The 25,772-nt window shown below is 38.7% G+C and overlaps 1 protein-coding gene across 1 annotated transcript in view; it reads right to left on the reverse strand.

Annotated features, from left to right (window-relative positions):
- Positions 1-689: 689 nt before the first annotated feature.
- Positions 690-25,772, reverse strand: part of XK (X-linked Kx blood group antigen, Kell and VPS13A binding protein) — a 52,220-nt gene continuing 27,137 nt past the window's right edge. Inside the window, exon 3 of the mRNA XM_072615185.1 lies at positions 690-4,521. Coding sequence (XP_072471286.1) covers positions 3,701-4,521 — 821 coding nt within the window. The 3' untranslated portion in view covers positions 690-3,700. The remainder of the gene's footprint in view (positions 4,522-25,772) is intronic.

A 25,772-nucleotide genomic window follows, 5' to 3' on the forward strand; every position in this document is an offset into this window, starting at 1 on the left:
GAGGAGTTGAACATAACTGAAAAACAACTAAAATGCAACGTACACAATACAATAATTCTTTGGGTAAGAGAGGATCAAGACACTCTTGGACTAATCCCATCCACCTCTCTGTTACTGATAATAAATGGTATTCTCCAACTGAAGTTCTAAATCCATCATCAATCTCAGTGGCATGACTTTTTTAAAAAATCCCATTTTAAGAGTGGTTTTTGGATCCTGAAAGCAATGGGCAGGAATACATGCCGAGAATGCTGTGCAATCAAAAGAAACATGAACACTATTTATTAGCAGCAATGACTGCAGAGTGGCAGCCAATAAAATCACATGTCCATGATATATTGATAATACTTACTGTGGTGGGCATGATTCAGAATATAAAACTGGAAGTCCATTCACAGGAAGTATAATACTCATACATACATATATAGAACTATGACAGCTCTTTGATGATAAAGGTGATTTCCAAGGAAATGTCTTATGTCTGAGAATCAGCTTTAAGACCTTCTCTCCACTTATAAGGCCAAAAAAGATGTTTTTCAAATATGTTAAATTCAAACCTGGTAGTTTCAGACCTCCAAGTTATAAATGCAATTTCTGAAAGAGCATTTTGTGGAAACATGAGGTGGAAAAAGAGACAGGTTTCCCAGCAAGGGATACATATTTAGGGTCCTCTGAAAGAAAAAGAGGGGTATTTGGGAGTTATTTTTATTTCCCACCCAGTTCCATATCCATGAATGTGAGCTTTTATAAACACAGGCAGTAAGAACTGCGACATCAGCTGGAACAGACACTATGTACTTTCCCCCTCCCCTTTCCAAAGTAGATCATATTCAATCAAACCTGTTTCTGGGTCAAACAATTCAGAAGCTGGATGCAAGTTAGAATGCTGGTACCGGTTCAGAACAGCCTTTCTTATTGCAACAAATGTCCCTTACAAGCTTGTTGACAGAAAACAATGCCACCTTATAGTTTCATAGAACATTTTGAAAGCACTGTCATGATCGTTAACTACTTTGATGCTGACAACACCCCTGAGTGGCAGGCAGGTGAGACATCACATGTGTTAGATGGGGGGATGGAGGAACAAAGTGGTGGCCGAACCGCTTAGAAGATGTAGAATGGGGCTAAACTAGGAGCCAGGAAGGGTTGTGCTGGCTGCCATTCACAGAGACACAATTCTAATAGGAACTTTTTCTCCACTAAGTAACTACAGAAAGAGAGTGGTTTTAAATCTTAGTTTTAGTCCATTCCTAATCTTTTTTATTTTTGAAAAAATATTTTTATATAGTTATATGTAAATGTCTATGTACATTTAAATATACTTATCTGTCTACATGTACAGAATGTACTTCTGTGTGCATATACAAGGATATATCAGCATGTACACACATATGTGAGTACACACACACACACATACATACACACACACACACTGATTTGCATTAGGCCTAAAAAACAATACCAAGGACAGTTGATGTGGACTAAGAGGCAGTGAGATGGTGCACAACACAAGATATTTCTCTCTTATTTGAATGAACAAGGGCATTTGCTGACTTTACATGTATACTTGTAACACATATTGATAAACCAAGAGTACTTCAAATTTTAAAAATCTGCAAACACAAAACAGAGGTGAGATGGATCAGTAGTTTATAGACATGCCAACCGAAGTATATAAAAATAATCACACGAGAATGCCCTCTAGGAGTGAAAAACATTTACACTGTCTCATTTTCCCAGAATATAACAAAAAAAGCACATCAAATCGTACATTTCTGTGCGCATGTACATTTCATGTTTTCTACATCAAATTGAAACCAATGAATACAAATAGAAGTGAAAACTTGGACAAACACATCTTGGTAGACAGTACAGCTGTGCAAAAAGACTGGATCCCTGACACAACGTGGTTCATTTAACGTCCTTGGTCTAAACTTATCTTATATTCTGCAATCTCATTTCATTTCATTTTTAATGATGTTAAATGATGTCTTAGTTTCAACCTGGTTCTAAGTATTACATGGAAAAACTTCAATAGTAAAAATAAAGGTATTGGATCATAGTTTCCCCCAGACAATTGAGTATGTATTACCCAACTACATGTCAACACACATATATACATACCCACACACAGAGTACCAAATTTAAGAGGTGAATAAAGGAGGATCTGGTTGAATCAGAAGCATTCTTCAAGTTGTCATAATTGCTACAGATTCAAAATATATTCCCCCTTCTCCCCCCGAAAAAGAAGGATCCCAGTTAGTCATTGGATTCTTGGTATTTAATTTCTTTGGGGCAGTGGAGAAGTGTGGTGACCTTAAGATCCACATCATAATTAGTCTTTCTTGAAAATGAGTTTTTTTCCAAAATATCTTACACCTGGATAAAACTGGTCTGGAATTTCCAAGTGATTTTTTTATAAAATTTATACTGGTCTTAGCTAAGTTTTTTGGGGAAAATGACACTTTCAAAAAAACTTTTGGAATAAATCTCAGGTTTTTCTGTGACTTCACAGAATCCTGAGGGGGAGAGAACTTTAAGAAGATAGAAGACTGCCTTCAAGGTGACCCACCTCTAACCATAACAAAAAGAATGGTATCCTATTTGTAGAAGTTCCTAGAGAAGAGATAGCATAACTCATTCAGTTGGCCATTTTAATGCCTAGTGAGCTTTATGGTTCTCCTATATAACTAATGTCTATTAATGCTTTCCACAACTCCAGAGCTTCTAGAATCAAAGTTAAAGCTAGAAGTTTGTTCTTGGGGCGCCTGGAACCTAAAGTCTCCAGATCCAAAAACTTGAGTACTTGAGGGGTGGTATGGAAATGTCAAGAGATCATCAAAATGTGAAAACAGCACATTCAGAGATTTGAAAGTCAAGGTCATAGGCTTTACCTTCTGCCTATTTCCATCATGCGTAGGCAATTAGTTTCACCATCTAGTTGGAGAAAAGACCAGGTTCTTTCGGCATTTAAGCACAAGCCTCATAGGCTAAGCCCAGGCAGAAAAAGTCAGTGTTCAACTGTTCACTGTAGGCTGAATTGTAATAGTTCCACTCTTAAGAAATGCAGAGAGGGAAGGCATAGTCTGGTAGTATGACCATAGCAGTAACTTCCAATCACTGAGCCAACTCTTATGCAAGGACCATCCTCAGGACTGGTGAATAATCTGGGGCTCTGGACAGGATAATCAGGAAACCCAAGGAAAAGGGGGACCTTTCCTCATTCTACCTAACCAACCCAACTTCAGATTTCCCTGTTTCAAAAGGTGAGATGAAATTCCATGAGGTTCTGACCTGTAATGTGACATAAGCATGTTGTCCCCTGTTTTGTTGCTTTTAAACTAAAGAGGACAATGCCAACTGGGAGAACACAATCATTCATACTCATACATACACTGTTGAATAGTGTCATGCACTGTACCACACTGGACTGGTAACCTTCCATTCTCCTTGCCAGTCTCTGCACAAACATACACATTCACACACATATTCCATACTCCAGTGGCACACAGAGCAAGCTAGCTGGCAGGGAGCAAGGGGTGCATTTGTAGGGATAACTTCCTGTCTATTCAAAGACATGTGCAGTATTGTTACAGGTGGTCTGAACAAGCATCAACCAGACCCAAAAAACAAGACCAGAGGGCTTGTATAGACATAAGCAATGGCTGTCGGGAGAGACATCATCTTACTACTGGCCCCGCTAAGAATTGGAAGGGACATTCAAGTTTGGGTTTCCGTTTTGTGACTCGCTGTTTTGCTGCTGGTTGGGGCTTTCAGAGTCATCCGCTGACTTCAAGTCTACCCTTTCTGCTGGGTCACCATGTCTCTGCCTTTTACATGGAAAGCAAAGACACCTGAAGCATGACAACAGGCCTTGAGAAACACTAAATGAGAAGAGCTTTTTGCAAGGGTGGAAAAACTGATAAAACACTAGCATGAAGAGGATGGCCGTGCAATATGCAATCAGTAGCTTCAGGATGAGCAAGGGGGCACACACATACACGTAAATGTCTGTCTTATAGATGTACCACATGAGGAGGAGGAAAGCATTCTCAATGAACCTCAGCATGTAGTAGACTGTCAACCTGTACCAGTTCTGAGACTTACTAATCAAGTCGGGACTGTTGATCTTCAGCTGTACGGCTGACCAGCAGAACATGTTGATGCCTGCATACAGGAAGGTGAGGAAACATAGCACTATGGTCGTTCCCATTCTGCTCATGGCCTTAATGTTCTCTGGAAAGGGGGAGCGGCTCTTCCACAAGAGAATCCAAGGGTAAAAAAAAAAGCCAAAGAAATTGAGGAGCACCACGGGGAGGACCCAGATCTGGAGGACAGAGCTGAAAAGGACCAGGACTATGACTCGTGTGGCGATCTCAAAGCTCCGCCAAAGGAAGATGCAGAGATAGGCTGCGGGCCTCACTTTGACCTCATATTCATCATACTTGATCTTGATGGCCAGGATGTTGCAACGCAAAGCTCCATACACAATGGACAACAGGGACAGTGTCATGAAGATACCTGTAAGAGAAAAGGTGAAGTAGGCAAAAGTATCAGCTCATACGTAAATCCTTAGAGGAGCCCAAATGAGGAGGTTGGGATCAAAGGAATTTTGAAGATTGATTCATCAACACACAAGTATTTACTAAGCACCTGCTGTGTGTCAGGTGCTATGTTCGGTGCTTCAGACATGGAGATAGAACTGAAACAGTCCCTGCTTTCAAGGGGCTTATGTTCTATTGGGGGAAATAGCACGTACCCATACAAGCAAATTATAAAGTAATTTTGGGGAGCCACTGGCAGTTGTGGGCTGGAGATCAGCCTCATATATGAGATGGCAGGTGAGCAGAGTTTTGAAGGGAGCTAGAGATTCTAAGGGGAAGAGGTGTAGAAGTGAGTGCATCCCAGGCATGGAAGATAGTTTGTACAAAGGCATGTAGATGGGAGATGGGATGTTGTCCTGGTCACAGGGCACCACTCCCCTGCCTAGGAGGAATTGGAAGAAGCTGCTGGGTCAGGTCAGACTCCTTTGTTTTGTTCCATGAATAATGTCTTAAAGGGACAGGTTACTCCTCCCCCCCCCCCCCCAACTCTAGGAGAGAGTGAAGAGTTCTGAAACTTAATTATAAACTCAAGAACTTATGGAATTTTCTTCCTGCCTGGAAGGGAATGAGACTGTTGTGTGCACTAAACCAAGGGAGACTAGGGGCAAGGTTTTTTTTTTTAACTACAGGGGCATCCTACCAACATATAAACTGCAACAAAGAAAGATGGGCAACAGTGATGAGAAAGGAGGGGGAGAAAGGAGAGAGAGAGAAAGAGAGAGAGAGAGAGAGAGGGAATAGTGAGAAGGATGGAAAGGGAGGGAGGGGAGAGGTAGGGTGAGGAGAAGAGAAAGAAAGAGGAAGAGAGAAAGAAAAATAAAGTGAGAGAGGGAGGGTAGAGGAGAGGGAAGGAGAGAGAGAGGAAAGGAAAGAGAGAGAGGAAGGGAGGGATGGAGAAAAAGAGAGAGTTCATCTACTCTCATCCTGCAAATGAGGTAGATGGTACGCACTAGATTAACCTTGTGAAACATTATACCTCTTCTCCACACTCTTTCCTAGCACACTCATTGTCTCTTTCCTTTATCTAACACTTGTACACACTGACTAGCACAGTTATGTACTAGAACTGTTGGACATCCCCATGGCTTGCCTCCTTCACTGGACTTGTTCCTGTTAGTCTCCCTAATCAAGGAGAGTCATAGAGGTATCAGCTACCAAAGCAAAAGAGCCAGTGGAACTAAATGTTCTTTGGGCACAGTTATTATCCCAACTGCTAATAGAACACTTGATGCGGAAGCATGAAGGTTTAAAAAATGCACCATTACAACTGAAAAAAACAGAATTTGAGGGAACAAAGAACATCATCTTCTTGATGTCATGGTCTTTTTCTAGAATGAAGGACAAATACAACTTAGGAACTGAGACAGGAGCCTAGCCTTGGATTCTACGACTAACTCATTGGTTTGATTTTGGTCCTTTGGACCTCACCATGATGGCCCCAGGAAGATCATCATCCTCCAAGATCCCATCAGCCTTAGTTGTCACACCTCATAAGTACCTTCTGCCCCTGGGACTCTTCTGATTGGAAGGCAGAGTGGAGAGCTCTCCCCAGAACCTCAATTTAAGGAGGGTGCCATCTCACTTCCCACCTAGCTGCACTCCTTATCAGCAGCTTGGTGGCACAGTGGATAGCATGCCTGGCCTAGCATCCTGAAGACTCATCTTCCTGAGTTCAAATTTGGTCGCAGGCATTTACTGGCTGTGTGACCCTAAGCAAGTCATTTAACCATGTCATTTTCCTCATCTGTAAAATGAGCTGGAGAAGGAAACGGCAAGCTGCTCCAGTATCTTTGCCAAAACAAATAAAAACAAAACAAACAACCTGAACTGGGTTCACAAAGAGTTGGACTGACTGAATAACAACCAATTTGTGGTCCCCCCTCCCTCCAGCTTTCTTCTCTGTGCTATATTCCCTTATAAGACTGTAAGCTTCTGGAGGACCGTCTCTCTTTTTTGTATTTGTATCCCCAGCACTTAGCACGGTGCCTGACGTAGAGTAGGTACTTACTAAATGTTTATTAATTAATTGACAATAACTTTAGCCTGCCATTTTATCATCTATAAAGATGGTAACCCCTGCTCTTGTCACATTTTGGCCCTATAATACAGCAATCCAAGTTGCTATTATTTTAGAATACATGTGAAGCTGCAGTTGCTTTTATACATTCAGAAATTATAAGAGAATGTTCATTTGGGGGGATAGGGAATGGATTTCAAGACTTGCTATTATATCAGTGTAGTTAACTCCTGTTTAGAAAATTCCCTTCCCTAATGCAGAATCTTCATTATGTGGACACAAAACTCCAACAATTTTAGTTACTGGGGGGAAAAAAAAGTGAAAATCTAAATCTTATGTTTTAGTAGATACAAGCAGCAACTGCTTCTAATGTTTTTAATTATTTTAATGTAAACAGCTTTTAGCAGTAAAAGAAGAGACATGGAATAGTAGAAAAGACTCCCAGTCAGGAATCCTGAGTTCAAAATTTTGCTCTGAAACTAGCTGTGTGATCATGTCAAATCTACAACTTCTTTGATCCACAGTGTGCTGACCTATAAAACTGGGAGAATAAAACTCAGACTTTGTAAATTTCTAAGTGCTATTAGGTCAGTTATTATTTAAAGGGGGAGGAATGGTTATATTATTCAGAAAACTTAAACACAATCACAGCAGGAGCCTTATTTTAAATAAGCAATTCTCTCAACCTGTAAATTTCAAATTATCAATATATTTCTCTGTGAATTAGGCTGAGGGAGCTGCTTCATATACTAAATCATTAGCAAAATTGTTTTATATTTGTCTGTAGGTGATTTACTATGCTTTTCAATGCAGTATTTTATATTTTTTTCTATTATTAATAAAAAGTAAGCCATGAGGATTATTTAGCATCCAGAAGGAAAGAGAGATGACATTCCAGGCTTAAGAGAACATTGTGAATGACAGTACAGAGGTGGAGCCTCTGGGACATGGATGAGGGTCAATGGTTCACTTTGCCTGGTGCACAACATACATGGAACAAGCATTTATTAAGTACCGACTATATGCCAGACACTCCTGCTAAGTGCATTACAAGTATTATCTCATTTGATCCTCACAACAATGCTGAGAGGTGGGTGCAATTCTTATCCTCCTTTTACAGCTGAGAAAATGTGTACAGACAGAGGTTAAGTGACTTACCCGGTTCAGAGGCAGTAAGTATCGAAGGCTGGATTTGAACTCAGGTTTTCCTGACTGGCCACCTAGCACTCTATCTAACGTGCCCCCTAGTGGAATAGTATGAGATAAAGCAGAACCTGAGGGTAATTTAAGATTATAGAAGTCTTTGAATGCCAAAAAGTTTTCCTTCTGTCTTCTCTCACTATTTCTGGTATAATTTTAAACAAAAATAAATCTCACCAAGGATCCCTATTTTCTGACCTTGTCTCAGTACCTAGAAGTAGATGCTTGATAAAAGCTTGTTGAATGACTGATCATTAGGGACAAGATCAGGGTTAAGAAGCTTTATTGAAGAATTAAGGGAAAACATAACAATAGCATAAGGTAAGAAGCTTAAAGTTCACAGAACCATGTTCTTGGCTTTTTTACTACCTGACATGACACTGCCTTGACTAAGCCTCCTCTCTGGATTTGCTCCTTTGCTTTGTCTGTCCTTTCATGCTTAGAACAGTGCCTTCTATATAAGAGGAGTTCGATCAGTGTTTACTGAATGAACAGAATTTATTATGAAAGAATAATTAACTAACATGACATGATTATATCTCCCCACACTAGCTTCCTGAGTTTCCCTTGAAAAATGAACTAATCAGATCTGATCACAGGAAGGAAAAAAGTTATGTCCTTTCACCCATGTAATTGAATTTGTTTTGGAAAAACTTTTATTGCCCCATATTGACCAAATGCCAAACAATAATTTAATATAGCAAGAGCTCAGTGCTTCTGGAAATCTCAGCTAAAAATTAATTTTTTATAAATGTAGTCAGGAAGAAATATTTACACCAGTACCATATCTGATTATTCAATAATATGTTATTTTTCAAAGTCTGAATAATACAGATCCTCTATTGCAGAAAACCCTTTTAAATTTCTGGAAGCATCCCAAAGAACTTATAGCACTGCAGGAAATATCTCCTTCTCCCCCTGGCTTCCTCTCCTTCTTTTCCCCAGGGTGCAAAGTGGTATAGTGGGAAAAAGTACTAGATCTGAAGTCAAAGAGCTGGGTTCAGATCCTGACTCAGGCTTTTAAAAAGCATGAACTTAGGAAACTCTATTTTTCTGGGCTCTCGTTTCCTTATCTGCAAAAGAGGTTATAGATTAGGAGTAATCAAAGTGTGGTCCAAGGACCCCTGACCCTTTCAGGAGGTCTATGATGTCAACCATTTTCATAACAATGCTAAGATGTTTCAATTTCTAATATGATAAATTTCACACATGGGCACATATAAATAACATATTTTAGGATCCTCAATAATTTTTAAGAGTGTAAAGAGATCATAAGACCAAAAAGTTTTAGAACCACGGCTTTAGATGAACTAATTTACTGTAGTTCAATCATGTCCAACTCTTCATGACCCCACTTGGCATCTTCTAGGCAGAGATACTGGAGTGGTTTGCCATTTCCTTCCCCAGCCCATTTTATGAGGAAACTGAGGCAAACAAGATTAAGTGACCTGCCCAGGGTCACAGAGCTGGTAAGTGTCTGAGGCCAGAATGGAACTCAGGTCTTCCTAACCCTAGGTCCAACACTCTATCACTGCGTCACCTCGCTGGCTCCTTACTCAGAATTATTAGAACAGATATTATAGCTCTATGCTTTACAGAGGATTCTAAATTTTGTGCTAAAAGGAACCTTAAAGACCATCCAGTCCAACCCCCTTATCCAAGTACTAGGTCAATATTTGGTGCGATCGATTCCCCCAAGGGTTCAAGTATAAAATCCATTTAACAAAAAAAAAAAATTCAATTTTTTAACCTAACCAGTTAAAAGAAAAAAGCAAGTCTCTAAGGAAATGGAAAACATTTTATAAGAAGATTAAAAGCAGATAAAAGCCATAGGTAAGGAGATTAAAAGCAATGAGCAAGAAGTTCTCTGGGGCCTCAAGAGCTCTCAGCCACAGGTTTAAGATTGTCGAACAAGTCCTATGCCAGGTCCCCATCAATCTACCAGGGAGCAAAATTCATTCAATCTGCTCCAGGTCTGGTCCTTACTTTTTACACTCACAACAGTCCTGGCTGTGTTGTGGGAATGTGGGGAGTTAACTCAAGCCTCCTCAGTTCGATTATAATTCTGGTCCACAACACCACTCATTTTATAGGTGAAACAGCAGGAGTCCTGGGAGTTTATGACCTTGAATGGCCAGGGTCATAAAGTGGTTCTATGACAGAAATAGGATTTAAACCCAGGTACTCTGACTCAAATCCAGTGCCCTTTGCAGTGCACCCCACTCCTTACCTCAAGCTGTCCTTGTCATTGCATACTCTGTCAACGAATAGTGACAATGTTTACTAGGCACCAGGCACTCTGCTCTCCAAAGGCATCTTCTATCTCAGATCTATTCTGCTTTCTTGCATAAAGAAACATCTCTAAGGTTTTTTTCAACTCAAAAATTCCCTAAGCCAATATCTTTGCAATTTCCTCACAAAATAAAAATTAGGCCCATGTTTCCCAGGGGCAACACTGCAGCAGATTGGCGCCATGTCCTACACTAGAAAGTACTTTCATTTTTTTCCCTTTATATAGTAGGGAGTGAGGAATAATCAGGGAACACTGCCAAGTGCCAAGCACCAACCCTACCTTGCTCCCAGTTCCCGAATCAACTATCTTGGGGTTCATTTCTTAAAAAACTGTGATCTATTTGGTTCCTTTAAAAAAGATAATAAGTTATAATCATTCTGTTGTAGGTATGACTGACCTTTCAGGATTTTCTGAGTCTATTTGGTTTTGGGGAGTTGAGAGTAGGTAAAAAGAAGAAAGGTAATCACCAGGATGAGTTGTCACCCTCCCGCCTTCTATGCTAGGAGGTTAATCCCCTCCATCCTTACCATAAGGAAGATGGCAGGCAGACTGCTCAGAGGGACTCCAGAGTGCTGAACTACAGACGATGTGACTACTCAACGCAATAAACCAAAACTGGGGGGGGGGGGGGGGGGGGATGGTAGGTACTGAAAATTCCACTCAATGTTGCCAGGTTTCCCTCAAAGAAATGAATAACTTACTCAAAGTTACCAGGGAATTTAGCACCCAAATGGAGGTTTCTGTCCTCTAGATTCAGCCCTCTAATCCAAAGTTTCTTAATCTTTTTTTGTCTTGGATGCCTTTGGCAAACTGTAAATCCCATGGATCTCTTATCGGAAAATGTGTTGCTTCCATTTACAATTGTAGAAAATGATAAATTTCATTTAAAAGTCAGTAAAAATAAAGATTTATTTTTACCATCCAAGTTCACAGTCCCCTGAAATCTATCCAAAAGCCCCTTTGTGGACCTCAGTACAAGAACCCCTGCTCTGAGCCATGCAATGCTTGTGGGGGAGATGCTGATAAAAGATCAGATGCAGTGAACCAAAAATGGCACTACTCAATTGATACCAATAGGTATCAATGCCTGATCACAGAAATACCTTGGCTACCTAAAGCAACATACTTTTACTTATACCACATGTACAAACACCCACTTAAAATGATTAATAAAAATAATTTTCCTTAATATCTGGAACATTCTTGTTTAACTAATTTAATGAATTAGGCAAATCAAGAATGAAGTCATTGTATAGTGAATAGGGATGTGTATACACATTATGTCTGTATGTATAAATAATACATAATATATGTATGTACTCAACAACTTAGATCTTCATTAAGATTTTTGGGACACCCTTTAGATGTTTAAATGGCAAATCATATAACACCAGTTAGAAGCAAATGTTTTCTTTGATAACATACCAGACAACTATCCTGGTAAGGAAAGACTTCATCACAGATTTCCTGAGGAGCAATACAAAGGTGAAGGGCTTTCAGACTAGAAATCTTAATAACAAGGTGAGGGGCCCTAATTTAAAAGACTATAAGACAATGCTACCAAGTCTAGCCCTGAAGAATGCATCAACATAAAGTAAAAGAGAAGTGGTAAGGAGTGACAAGATGTCCTAGGTACAGGATTAAATAGTAATAATAGTCTTAACACAGGCTCAGGAACTTCTAGTCCTGACATACAACAGGTCTTTCTGGCTCCACTACTGGATTTAGCTACTTGGTTTCCTCAGCTATAAAATGCCCCACCTAGTCTTAGTGAATTCTTAGAAGAAAGATGGGAGTGTATACTAGATTGCTCAATGATGAGTTATACCAAAATATTACCAGAGCCCTATTTGGAGGTGTGGCAGAGTGGGAGTATATATGGTTAGATGGTTTTATAAGTGGCTGTGAATATGCTTAGCGATTGTACCGCTGGTCATGAATTCAATGTAATGAGAAGCATGGTGCTGTGGTAAAAAGCCATTCTGAATGAAAACCCCAGACAATGTAGAGAGTGTGTCATTTTACACCAGACAAGAACGATGTTGGTGAAGAAAGATGACTGCGCATGCTAGCCTGTGATAAAGTACTGGCCAACCCCATTGTGTGGACTTAAGTAGACTTCTCACAAAGCCTAGGATGCCCAGATCTCTCAGGAACCTGCTATAATGTCTCAATGCCCCCTTTTCCACAAGTGGGGCATTTGATTATGAACCAGTTACCAATTTCCCATACATTCTCCCTAGCATAAATCAGCACTAGATCCCAAATCAAGGTCCACATTGCTCCTGGTGCCCTTTACTTAATGCCTGACTCTGCTTGACCCAGAGATGACCTCTATTTTTTAAAAAAAATTAGGCTTTACTGGTTTGAGTGCCCCTGACTACTGGTATTGTGACTATTTCCCTTCAATAAACCTCTTGTCTCCTTCTATATTCTATCTTGGGGTGATCTTTTCCCCACGCCATCCCCTGCAACATAAGTGGTACCTGAGAGAGACTGCCACACCTTCCATGTTCTTTCACTGCCACATATTCCCTGGAATCCCAAGCCTTACTCAAACTTCATCAAGATATCTCTTTACCTTAGAGAAGGCAGAGGAGAAAATTAGGTATAATAGACATTCATGACTGTCAAGACAGCAGAGTGGTCTTGTTTCCAACTAACTCTTTTACCTAACAACTGGAGATGAAGAAAATGAACTGCAAAGGAAGGAAATGTATAGTAATTAAAGATGATTTCAGGGCAACTAGGTGGTGCAGTGAGTAGAGCAGCAGCCCTGGAGTCAAGAGGACCTGAGTTCAAATCCAGCTTCAGACACTTGACACACTTCAAGTCACTTAACCCCAATTGCCTTGCCTTCCCCCATCCATAAAAAGAAAAGAAATAAAGATGATTTCACAAATGTGGGGGGAGGAAGATAGATCTTTCATAAAATAGAATCATCTGAATCATTCCTATGCCCAAAAAACAAACAAAAACAAAAATAGGTGAGCATAGCATTCAGCTTATGAACACTTCAAACCAGAAATAAAAGAATGATAAGTGTAATTATCAAAAAAACACTAAGCAATTAGATTAATTCTTTCTAAATTCTAGGCTTTTTCTTTTAATTGGGTCAAAAGGTGAAAGACAAAATAAGAAAAAACAAAGAAAGCACAGAGGGATTAAAAAGGACATAAGGTGATAAACATTTTAAGAGATCTTAAAGCATTGAGAAAGGAAGGAGAAAGAAATGGATTAATGTTTCACTGAATCAATTCCACATTCCTCTATAAATGAATCCTTTTCATGGGTGGTGGGAGTGAGATAGTGAGAAGACACTTAATGTGGAAAAGGTGGAGCAAGAGCCAGAAGGAAGAGCGGGATGTACCTTCACCCAATATTGATGTAGGCAAAGAAGAAAGAATAATTTATTGAATCTCTCAACAAGCTGGGAACAAGCATGAGAAAATAAGGAAAGATCAATAGAGAGAAGTGTCTGAGATGGAGGTGATAATGGAAAGGATTAAAGAATGTTCCTACAAGGCAGGTATGGTAAAAGACAGAAGCATGATAATGTGTTTTTCTAGGGAGAATGTACATCAAGCTGCTTTGAATTTTTGATGTAAAAAATGATAAATTAGCCCAAGATATTGCTATAGTTAACACTGTAAATGCCATTGCCTGTGTTCATGCTGGATGCTACCTAAGAGAATATGAATCGCAAACTGGTTTTTAAGGTCAGGAGAAACCTTGGAGACAATCTGGAAATATTATCACTGGTTTTTTAGCTCAAAGGAATCTTAGAGTTATAGCCACTTCATTTTATAAATGAAAAACCTGGGGCTCATAATGGTTAAGTGACTAGTCCAAGGTTACACTCCCTAGGGGATTCATATCAGTGACATGAAAAGAGTTCTCTGAAGTCGTCCATCCCATACACTACCAGACACATACTTTATTCCACAAAAATTTCAATCGAATACACACACACACACACACACACACACATATATGACTGGTATTCAGGAATAGCTAAGATCTGCTTTATCTGTGTTTTCTTATTTGATGCTTATAACCAACCTTGTGAAATAATACTCCCACTTTATAGCTGAGGAAATTTAAGCTGAGGTAAAATGACTTGCCCAGAGTCACACAGCTAATACAAAAAGTGATTATTTTCTCATTACATTAACACGCAATTTATATATATGGGATCCAAAGATCCTCTCTTTTTGCTTGCTAATTCAAAGTCCAGTTTCTCAAGGACATTTCTGACGTTGCCCTAAAATTCACCCCACACAGACCATCCTTTCTAGGTGGAATTCTTACTGTAATCCTACCATGCCTCAACTCAAGTAGGACCGGTAGGGAATAGTTTCTTTTATATAGATTGCTGGAGGTGGAATGATCTGGGAGAGGGCTGACTTGATCAAAATCACATACCCCAGCCCCTCATTAGCAAAAGCCCACCTGCCATTATAATATTTATTCTCTGTTAACCAATCAGAGTTGATTTTCATCCTCAGGGACATCCCCTTTTCCAAAGATACTTAAACAATTAGAAACCTCCATGTGGGGTCTTTGGTTACTGAGAGAACCACTGACTCAATTTATTGATTATTTGCTAGTCTAATTAATAAGCTGATTATTAATTACTCAGAAACTCTCTTTCTTGGATTTTTATTTTATCTCAATAATAAGTAGAGGCAGAATTAAAATTTAGGTTTTCCTGACCGTGCCTCTAATTAGTATTAGGATAACAAAATTCTCATCTAGGTAGCACAGTGGAAAGAGCACTGAGCTTGGAGTCAGGTGGACTTATCTTTGCAAGTTCAGATATTTACTAGTTGTGTGACCCTGGGTAAGTCACTTAACCCTGTTTACCTCACTTTCCTCTTCTGTAAAATAAACTGGAGAAGGAAATAACAAACTACTCCTAGTGGAGTTGATGGAATTCCAGACGAACTGTTTAAAGTCCTAAAAGATGCTGCTGCTAAAGTGCTGCACTCAGGAAAGTGCTCAGGAAATCTGGAAAACTCAACAAAATGAGCCAACAGATTAGAAAAGATCAGCTTATGTCCCAATCCAAATAAGGACAATGCCAAGGAATCTTCAAATTACCAAACAATCAAGCCCATTTCACATGCCATCAAGGTTATACTTAAGATTCCTCAAGCTAGGCTGCAGCACTATATAAATGGAGAATTGTCAGTAGAGCAGGTTGGTTTTTGAAGAGTCAGAGGAACCAGAGATCAAATTCCCAATATTTGTTGGATAATGCAGAAAGCAAAGGAATTCCAGGAAAAAAAAAATCTGCCTCTGCTTCATTGACTGCGCTAAAGCCTTTGACTGAATGGATCACAACGAAACATGGCAAGTCATCAAAAAGATGAGAGTACCAGATCATGTTTCTTTTCTCTTGAGAAATCTGCATGTGGAACTAGAAGCAGAGGTTAGAACTGAACACAGGTCAATCGACTGATTTAAGAGAGCCTCTTGATGAGGGTGAAAGAGGAGAGTGTAAATGCTGGCTTGACGCTTCACATCAAAAAAACTAAGATCTTGGTAGACTCAACATTTCTTGGCAAAAAGAAGAGGAAGAAAATGGCAACAGTGTCAAATAGTACGTTCAAAGATCACTGCAGACAGTGACTGCAGCCATGAAATTAAAAGATGCTTACTCCTTGGAAGGTAAGCTATGGCAAATATGTATAGTATGCAAAAAAGCAGAGACACCACCTTGCTGACAAAGGTCTATATAATCAAAGCCGTGGTTTTCCCAGTAGCAACGCATGGCCGTGAGAGTTGGATTATAGGGAAAACTGAGCACTGCAAAACTGACTCTTTCTGCTTGGGGTGCTAGACAAGACTTTTGAGAGCCCGATGGACTTTCAGGCTATTAACTGGAGTGACAAATACTAAAGCTGAAGCTTAAATACTTTGGTCACATAATGAGAAGATGGGACTCATTGGAAAAGAGCCTGTTGTTGCGAAAGATTGAAGGCAAAAGGAAAAAGGGACAGTAAAGAATGGAAGGGATAGACAGTGTCATGGAAACAATGAATATGAATTTGAACAGACTTTGAGAGAAAGTGGAAGACAGAACAGCCTGATGTGCTGTGGTCCACAGGTTATGAAGAGCTGGACACAACTCATTAAAAAACAACAAAATAAAATTCTCACATAGAATAAAAATGTCTGTGATGGTTCAAAGTGAAAACAATGTGTTTCCTGGCAAGAATGAAGCTGAAGTAATATACTTTGATTAATATGAACTCAAATTGTCAGAACCAGGAGTAGAGACCACATGTGGTTTTCTAGGTCCTTGGATGTGACCTTTTGACTGAGTCTTTTTATTAAGGAAATTTGTTCTAAAAAGTTTGTATTCATCAAAGGACCACACTTGAGGACCCAGAGGGCCGCAGACTCCCCATCCTCAGAACCATCCAGTAGCCCTGTCCAACAAAAGTGGAGTTTTTTTCTAAAAAGAAGACACAAATGAGAAAACAATCTAATAGGAGGTATTCATTCAAACAAACAAACAAAACCCTTGTATGGCTTGCATTGAAGTTTGTATCCATTTCACCTAATTTCTTGCAATAGGTTTTTGGAGTTCAAAAGTGCCATTCAGTAAGAAAAAAAAATCACTTCACTAAATATTATCATTGAGACCTAAACAAATTCTCAAAGGGTAGCAGTCTAATATATGTCTTACTTAAGGCTATTCCCAATCTCAATAATAACCACTAACCCAAACAATCATAACTCCACTTTTTAAAATCACTTTTAGAAATACTTTTAAATATGAGGAAGTAGTTCCTTTTCCATTCTCTTCCTCATCATAAGTCCACATTTTCCTTCCTTGCCTTTGGGATTCAAGCTGCTGGATAGTCTAACAATCACACTGGAGCACATGTGTAAATGATGAAGATCTCTGCAGGCCCAAAGTGGAGGTAGCCCAGAGTTCAAGGACCTGAAACCCAAGAGGCTAAGAGCGTAGATGAAAACATTTTCAATCTTCCTTTCTCTAGCAGCACAGCAAGTGCCAAACTTACCCTTTAAAAATGCTTTGAATTTTCTTTCAACATTTTCCCTGCCCACTGCCTCCAAATAAGTAATAGGTCTCTCGTGGCATGATTAGAAATGCGACAAATAACTTCCAATTGAAAATAAGGATTCTAAAATAATAAGAATAAGCTTCTCTCTGGATATAGCTGATTCAATTTTATAACCTTTCTCTTTGATATTTTTGGATGCAGAAAATCTGCCAGATCAGCCTGGACAAAAAAAGAGGATGAGGAAAATCAACAAAAAAATGCCACCTTCCATATACCCAATTTGTGTATCTCCAGTTGTCTCCCTGGCACCCACTTCCCTGGCATCTTGGAACTCCTTTGCCAGGTGATGATAGACAAATTAAGAATGATATGACTAGCGACTGATATTCCCAGGAAACTTGCCTGATACAGTCATGGTTGTGAGGCAGAACCAGAATCTATGATACATGCTTTGTGAGCATAGAAAAGCTATTGGTCCTAACGTTCAGAGCTTTTTAATCAAAAACTGGGGAAATTCCAAACACAGACAAATTTTTTTACATACTTCAGTGTGTAGGACAAAATTTCTTTTTGTTCTGTCATGTCTGACTCTGTGACCTCTTTGAGGTTTTCTTGGCAAAGATACTGAAGTATTTTGTCACTTCCTTCTCCAGCTCACTTTACAGATGAGGAAACTGAGTCAAACAGGGTTACATGATTTGTCTAGAGTCTTACAGCTAGTAATGTTTGAGGTCAGATTTAAATCACGTCTTCCTGACTCCAGGACAGATGCTTTATCCACTGTGCTACCTAGGGGCCCACAATGATTCTTAAAGAGAGAGTTCTCTAAATATTACTGATGATTTGATCAATTAATCTGTAGTGACAGAAAAGGAGATTAGAAAATGAGCCTACAATGTGTTTACTGAAATAATTGTTTATTTGGTCCAGCCTACAGGCCATCAATCAAGACAAAAATTTAGTCATCCATGACCACTGGACATTTTAGAGTTCTCAAAGATCTCTAATTTTCATTTAACTAGAAATTCTATACAGAGTACACTTAGATCCTAGTGAATGATCTTATTGTATTTTTGCAAGACTCTGTGAGAAATTAAGAGCAATTATCACAACCCCCATTTTATAGATTAGAAAACCAAGGCACACGGAGATTTTAATAATTTGCCTATGGTTACAAAATAATTTAGTTGCAAAGTTAGGATTAGAATCCAAGTCTCTTAATCCCTAAACAAATCTTCCCTCAAAAATGTAGTAGGAGGTGGAGGGTAGGGTATCAGCTAAAACACACAGGGCTTAGGGTTCAAGAAAAGATGGATCTTTCACAGACCTGACATAATTTACATCCTATTATATTGTAATTTTGATTATATTCTATACAGCATTGCATTAATTTATGATTATACATAGCTATTCACTATTCACTGCAGATAGCATAAGGAGTTCTAAAATTCCTGAAGCTTTCTTGGCCCTAGAATTGTTTAATTTGGTCTTAAACACCAATTGGCTCACTAGAGAATGTAAGGGAAAACAGTCAGCTCAGCCAAATAATTCTATAGCCTTTCTCATCACTCCTCAATTTCTCCCTGTATTGCTAAGCCATAAAATGACTCATCCATGGAGGATCAAATTATGCAGGGACATTTCCCACCAGAACTTTCCTTAATGTCCTTCCTGCTGCATTGACCTCACCGGGGCTCATCTCCAGTTCTGACTCTTTGAAGCTTGGGTAATGAGACTCCTAGAGGAGACTTTCCAAAGGTCTGACCCAATGTTGCAGTGCTGTAGTTACTCCGAGAACTCCAACTATGTATCACAGCATCTGCCCTGGAGGGATATTGCTTTGTGTTCCAGCTTTTGCTGGGACAGAAGGCACTGTTCCATAATCAGAGAAGATCTTTTTCAAAGTATTTGACAAGCCAAATGAGTAGGAACAGCAGGAGATCTTCTTCCAGGCTTGGCTAGTCCTTAGTACTACTTCATTAAGAATCACATCAGATGAGTAAATTATACCTATTCAGGTAGTAGTAACAAGTAGGAAAACCAAGAAACATGGACAGCCTGCTGTCAGCAAAGGAATTTTTTAAAGGTTTGTCTATAGTATCTGTCATCTTTGAATATATATTCTCTAGCATTTGATGCATACCAACTATTTCATTAATTATATTATGTCTTGGGGTAAGTTGAGAGAATTTCACTTTCTTTCTTCCTTCCTTCCTTCCTTCCTTCCTTCCTTCCTTCCTTCCTTCCTTCCTTCCTTCCTTTCTTTCTTCCTTTCTTCCTTCCTTTCTTTCTTTCTTTCTTTCTTTCTTTCTTTCTTTCTTTCTTTCTTTCTTTCTTTCTTTCTTTCTTTCTTTCTTTCTTTCTCTCTCTCTTTTTTTTACCAACAGGGCAATATAGGGTTCCATGGTTCATAGGTCAGAAAACTGTCACAGACAAAATGAATTATGATTTCGGCAAATGGGTTTAACAGAATCCTTCATGATATTCTTGTAGACAAAGCAAGGATGTGTGGGTGAGATTTACTGACATAATTTATAGTCTACTACATTATGATTTAGATTAGATCCTATCCAATATTCAGCTGACTAGATAATCCTTCCCAAAAAGGTTTTTTTAATTTTATTTAATGTTATATTCTGAAGTTAAACACCCAAAAGGGAGTATTTTTATATATAAAACCTAACACACACAACAAAAAGATCATATGGAGAACAGCAAATCTCTCTTTCAAACTGCTCTTTTTAAAAATGTATTTAATAATGTCCATATATTACTTTCAAAACTGTCCTACTTATCTCTGCTTCCTAAAGAATTTTCTTCTGTTCCTTTCTGTGCATTAAAAAAATTTCTCATAATGTTTTCTAGTATATCTATTGCTCATCCCTCCCTCCCCTTCCAATGCCCCCATCAACTAAAAATTTAGAGGGGGAAAAAGTTCGCCACAAATGAACTTAGTCAAGTAAAAAGAATCCATACAGTGGTCTGTAATGTTAATATAAGGCTAATGGTGGGTGGGAGGAGAAGTTAAAGATCTTCCCTGCCCATTAATAGATCTCAGACACCTTTTGTTAATTTCTAATGAGGCACTGGGGGTTGTGCCCTCCAACCCTGAAAAGAGTACATATACTCTAAGGTGAGGCATAGCTTTGGGGCTTATTTTTTGGAAGAAGGTTCCTGTGCCAGATTAGACTCTAGGCAGCCACTAAGGAGCTCCCCAGGTTTGAAAACCCAGATGTTGGTGCTTCTCTCTCTGGTAATGATGTATGTATTGTCTATGGTCAGACAGTTGGTAGCCCTATCTGTTGGCCTTTCAGTTTGTAATTTCTGCTTATAATTTCTGTTTGCATTTTCTCTGAAGTTCAAGGTGCTGACATTTTCCCCTGAACTAAGTGAATGATATATGTATTTGGTTAAAGTGATTGTTGACCCCCTCAAAAGTTGCTTTCCCTTTAAAAAAGCAGATCTAAGAACCTGTGATAGCAGGCCCTCCTGTGTAAACTGGGGTCCTTGCTGTTCCATGGTCCTGTCCAAAAATGCTTGACTTTCTCTACCTTGAGTCTATATAACATTTCTATCAGTAGATTACTTAGGAATATACTTAATCTTTTCCTTCCTTTTACCCCTCCATCCCTGCTTTTGACTAATAGATTATCAGTCTAAGAGACCTTTTACATGAGGTGCCAAAGGGCTCTATCTTTGGTTAGCCCTATCTTTTTCAAAACTGTAACAATAACTTGGAGACATAGATGGCAAATTTACAGATGTCATGAACTGGGATGACAGTTAATACAACAGATGACAGAGAGTCTTGCCCTGATGTCGATGGCTGCTAATTAATCAGGATCGTGATTGCTGAAGGTTGGGGTGGCTATGGCAATTTCTTAAAATAAGACAACAATGAAATTTGTGGCATAGATGAACTATTCCTTTCATTTGAACATTTAGAGGCCATTGGAGGGTTATTTATTGGCCTGATTTAAATATTGTGTCTCAGAGGAGAGGGAAGCCTGAGGAAAGAGAGAGAGACTGAATGACTGGTCAATCAGTGGAACAGTCAGAACACACAACATTTACTGATTAAGTTCTCCATCTTATGTGGGCACAGTTCATGGCACCATCAAAAATTACAATGGCAACATTAAAGATGACTGATCAGAGATCACCATATCAGATATAATAAATAATAATGGAAAAAGTTTGGAATATTGTGAGAACGTCACCCAGAGACATGATGTGATCACATGCTATTGGAAAAAAAATGATGCCCATAGATAAACTTACTTGATACAAAGTTGCCACAAGCTTTCAATTAGTTTTTTAAAAAAAGCAACATCTGTGAAGCACAGTAAAAGTTTTGTTGTAACAAAACAAAGTATACTTGTAACAATAAGAATACTAACATTAACAACAAGAACAGCTAACACTGATACATTGTTTCCTATGTTCCAGGTACTTAGCTAAGCACTTTATAATTATCATCTCCTTTGATCCTCACAACAACCCTGGGAGGTGGGTGCTATTATTATCCCCATTTTACAGATGAGAAAGTGACTTGTCCAGAATCACATAGTAGGGAGTTAATAAATGCTTAAATTTAATTATGAGAAGTAGAAGGAATCCTGAAGGTCAGCTAGTCTATCTTTTCATGTATAAATGAGGAAATTTACAGTCAAAAAATAGAAATTAAAGGCAAAGCCCACTCTGGAACTTGGGTCCTTGAACTTCTAGCAAAATACTTCTTTTTAATCCATAGACTGCAGCATTCACACACAAAAAGGGAAAATTATATATTTTTTAAGTTATCCTGACTTAAGTTATCCTGAATTTTCATAACCAATATTATCAACAAATTAGCACCACAGGCTGAGTGAACTACATGAAGTCCCTATACCACTGCCAACAACTTATGGCCTCGAGGCCACAGGTTCTCCCCTTTGGGATGTATTTAATGAATTCATTGAAGCTGTTGGGTACAAAAAGAAAAGGCTTCCAACAATAGACTGAGACTAAATAAAATGTCTTTGGGAGGGCCTTTCTAAAAGAGATTCTTACAGTCATTTAACTGACCTGTTGCGATACTGATATGATGATTAAATCCCTGGTATCATTCTTTATCTGGAAGCTTTCAGTGAAGCCAAAGGAGCCTTGTAATAGAAAAAAAACAAAAAGCTCTTTGGACAGATGGCAACGGAGACCAGCAGCAACAAAGCTGCCATGATGTCAAGCCTGCTCTGAATTCTGAATCGTGTGCCCATTTTCCAGCACAGTGCCTGTTCTGAATAATGAGTCGCAGAAAAAGAAGTTTAGTTTAAAAAACAAAATTTTAATGAATCCTAAATTTATAGGGCCAGCAAATACACTATAATAAACAAAGAGAACTATGTGAATATGTTTTCTTATTTTTCTATAAACAGAAAAAAATCTGTTTAGCATCAAAGTAGTTCTGTGAAGCAGGAGGGCCAGTGTTCTCATTCTCATTTGATGGATGAAGGGATGAAGCAAAGCGAAAATAAACAAATGAGTCCCTGCAGTACATTGGAATGAAAATTGGCTACAGACTCATAGAAGTTCAAAACCTACCTTCAGTGCTATCTGGGTGGCTAATGGTACCTCACTTTAACCTCCCTAGACTCAGTTTCCCCATCAGTAAAATGAAGGGATTACACAAGATCGCCTCTAGGTTTGTGATCCTATGAATTGGTTTGCTCATGCTCACTAGTCTGCTCCGAGACTTGAACCCAATTTTCATATTCTTGACCCAGTAACTTCATTCCTTCTGGGCCACTCTGCCTCTGTTGTATGTGATCATAGGAATAGGCAGTCAGAACAAGTCAAGCGTAATCATGCCATTGCAGAACAGATCAAAATGTTAGATTCTACTCCAGTAACAATAAACACATCCTAATACCACAGAGTCAGGCCAGCATGGAAGTCTGACTGTCTTCATTTCTATTATCAGAGTTGAGGATAGTTTATGGATTATGGGACCAGATTTCAGGTTCTCCAGCTGAGACAATGGGTAATGCAGGCACTGGAAAAAGTGGGCAGGGGGAAACGGCATAATGAATACCAGGCTTTCTTCTAGCCTTTCTTTCATACTCATTATTTAATATGTTTCAGCCAACAAAGCACTAAATTTCCTATATTTCTGGAAATATAGAAATGTGTACAGCAACCATATTAGCAGAATAAACATGTAAAAATACTTGGTCTTTTCATAAAAAGGTTTCATATAAAAAGTATGCAAATGAAGCATTTTCCCTTTTTTTTTTTTCAAATCTGCTTTGCCTTACTCTCCACCTATATAGCTACTTTTTGCTTAAATCACAGAACTAAAGATCTGATCTTCCTAACACTGGCCATGTGACTTAGGGTCTGAAGTTTTCCATTTATAAAAAGAAAATACAGTTTAACACTGTCTCCTAATGACATCACAGGAACACTGTGAGAATAAGGGAAATGTGAGTCAACTTTGCATTTTCTTGAGTGATCTTGTATTTTGGAACCTATATCTTCTCCCTGTGACAAAAAAAAAAGATGAAACAGCCCCACTCCTTTAGGGTATAAATCATTATACACTTTTTCTGTCTGTGTAGTTCAAAAACAATGTTGATATGTAAATTCCTTGAGGGCAGGAAGAGTTTAATTTTTGTCTTTGTGTGCCCATTTTCCAGCATGGTGCCTGGCACATTGGGGATTAATAAATGCTTACTGAATTCAATGGAATTGAATTATTAGTATATGGTAGGCATTTAATAAAAAAACCTTCAAATTCATAGTATCAAATTGAACCTTTAAATCCTTTTGAAGCTCAAAGTCAGTATAAGGTATTATTATTTCTCAAATTAAAGAAAATTTTCTCTTGGAAGACTAGCATACACACACACACACACACACACACACACACACACACACACACACACACACACACACACACTACCTAACCTACTGTTAACATGAAAATTGGTTATATCCAACACACACTTTACAATCATGACTTAATGTTGTGATAATGTCGTTTTCTAGTAAAGACAGAAAATAATTTACCCAGTCAGTTAGTCAGTCACTCAGATATTTATTAAGCACCTACTATGTGGCAGGTACTATGCTAAGTTCTAGGAATATAAAGAAAGATAAAAGCCATTTCCTGTCCTGAAATGGTCCACAATGCAGTGGGGGAGACAATATGCAAATGATTATGTTTATATACAAGATAATTTGGAAATAATCAACAGAAGAAAGACATTAGACATAAGAGGGATGGGGGAAAGGTTTCCTATAAACAGAAACTGGAATTTTTAGCTGGGATTTAAAGGAAGCCAGGAAAGCTGGGAGGAGGAGAGAGGGGGCAAGAATATCCCACACATGGTGATGCTAGTGAAAATGTCCAGAGTCAAAAGACAGAGTGTCTTATTCAAGGAACAGTAAGGAGGCCAGTGTCACTGGTTTGCAGAGGATGTGGTGGGACATAGTTTAAGAATACTGTAAAGGTAAGAGCTGTTGTTGTTTCCCTTTGTTCCGACATAAGGAAGGTGATGCCATGACTTGCAAAGGGCTTAGATTTAAGTGAGGGAGGCTGTGCAAAGTCACCAGCCTCATTTTCTCCTTGGGAGCCATCTGGGTCCAGGGGCAAGATATAGATCTGGACATCTGGAGTGGCCCCCAAAGGTAGGGGAGGCAGAGGGGGAAGGCAGGAAAGTTATGAAAGCTTTTGAATGCCAAACAAAGGATTATACTACTTCCTGGTAAAATCTACTTTTTTTGAATACATGAATTTGCCCTTCTAAGACCTAGAAAAGATTATATTAAATCCCATTTGGCTAAAATAACCAAATATTTTATTTTGCAAGTAACAAAGCATGGAAATGACTGAAAGTTTTTAACACAAAGGACTATCTTAATGCATATGAGTGAGACAATTTCAAGGACTGATGAGCCAATGGTAATTGTATAGCCTCAGGTATTTTTTTAAAAGAATCTGATTTCTTCTGGCCCCTTCATAATTGATTTGAATGAAATTTATATGTGTTGCTACTAATTCAGAATGTAAAATAGTGGATTGCCTTGGAATCAGAAAGATCTGAGTTCAAGTATTGCCTTTGAGACATACAATCTGTGTGACCATGAGAAAGTTACTGAACCCTTGATAACACTTAATATTATTTTTGAACTTTTAACAAGGGCCAAAGTCCGAACTAATCAATCAGACTGCTTTGTTTTGCTCTAAAAATGCCCTTTCCTGTGTCAGCAACTTCAAAGACCTGTTTATGACTGGATGCCTACAAACAGAATGGTGGGATTTTTTCTTATCTTGATATGCAGAGATGGAGAAAGACTGACATCCTAGGATCTTAATTTTCAACTGACTCTACCTTGTAAATTGTTGTCTCACTGAATTTATAACTTCCTTTCTCGTGGTAAAGTGTATTTAAGCCTGGTCATTCTTCTATCAGGCAGTCAGAGGTTTCCTTCTGACTCTGTAATCATGTAACTGCTAACTTTAAGGGAATAAACAATATGAATTTAGCCTGTTTGCCTCTTGTAACCAAATATTTTCAGGTCAAAAGTGAAGGTGCTGTGACTCAGGTGAAATTGATGAACTAGAGAGAACAGCTCCC

Source organism: Notamacropus eugenii, chromosome 5 (assembly GCF_028372415.1).
Source record: "Notamacropus eugenii isolate mMacEug1 chromosome 5, mMacEug1.pri_v2, whole genome shotgun sequence".
Lineage (NCBI taxonomy): Eukaryota > Metazoa > Chordata > Mammalia > Diprotodontia > Macropodidae > Notamacropus > Notamacropus eugenii.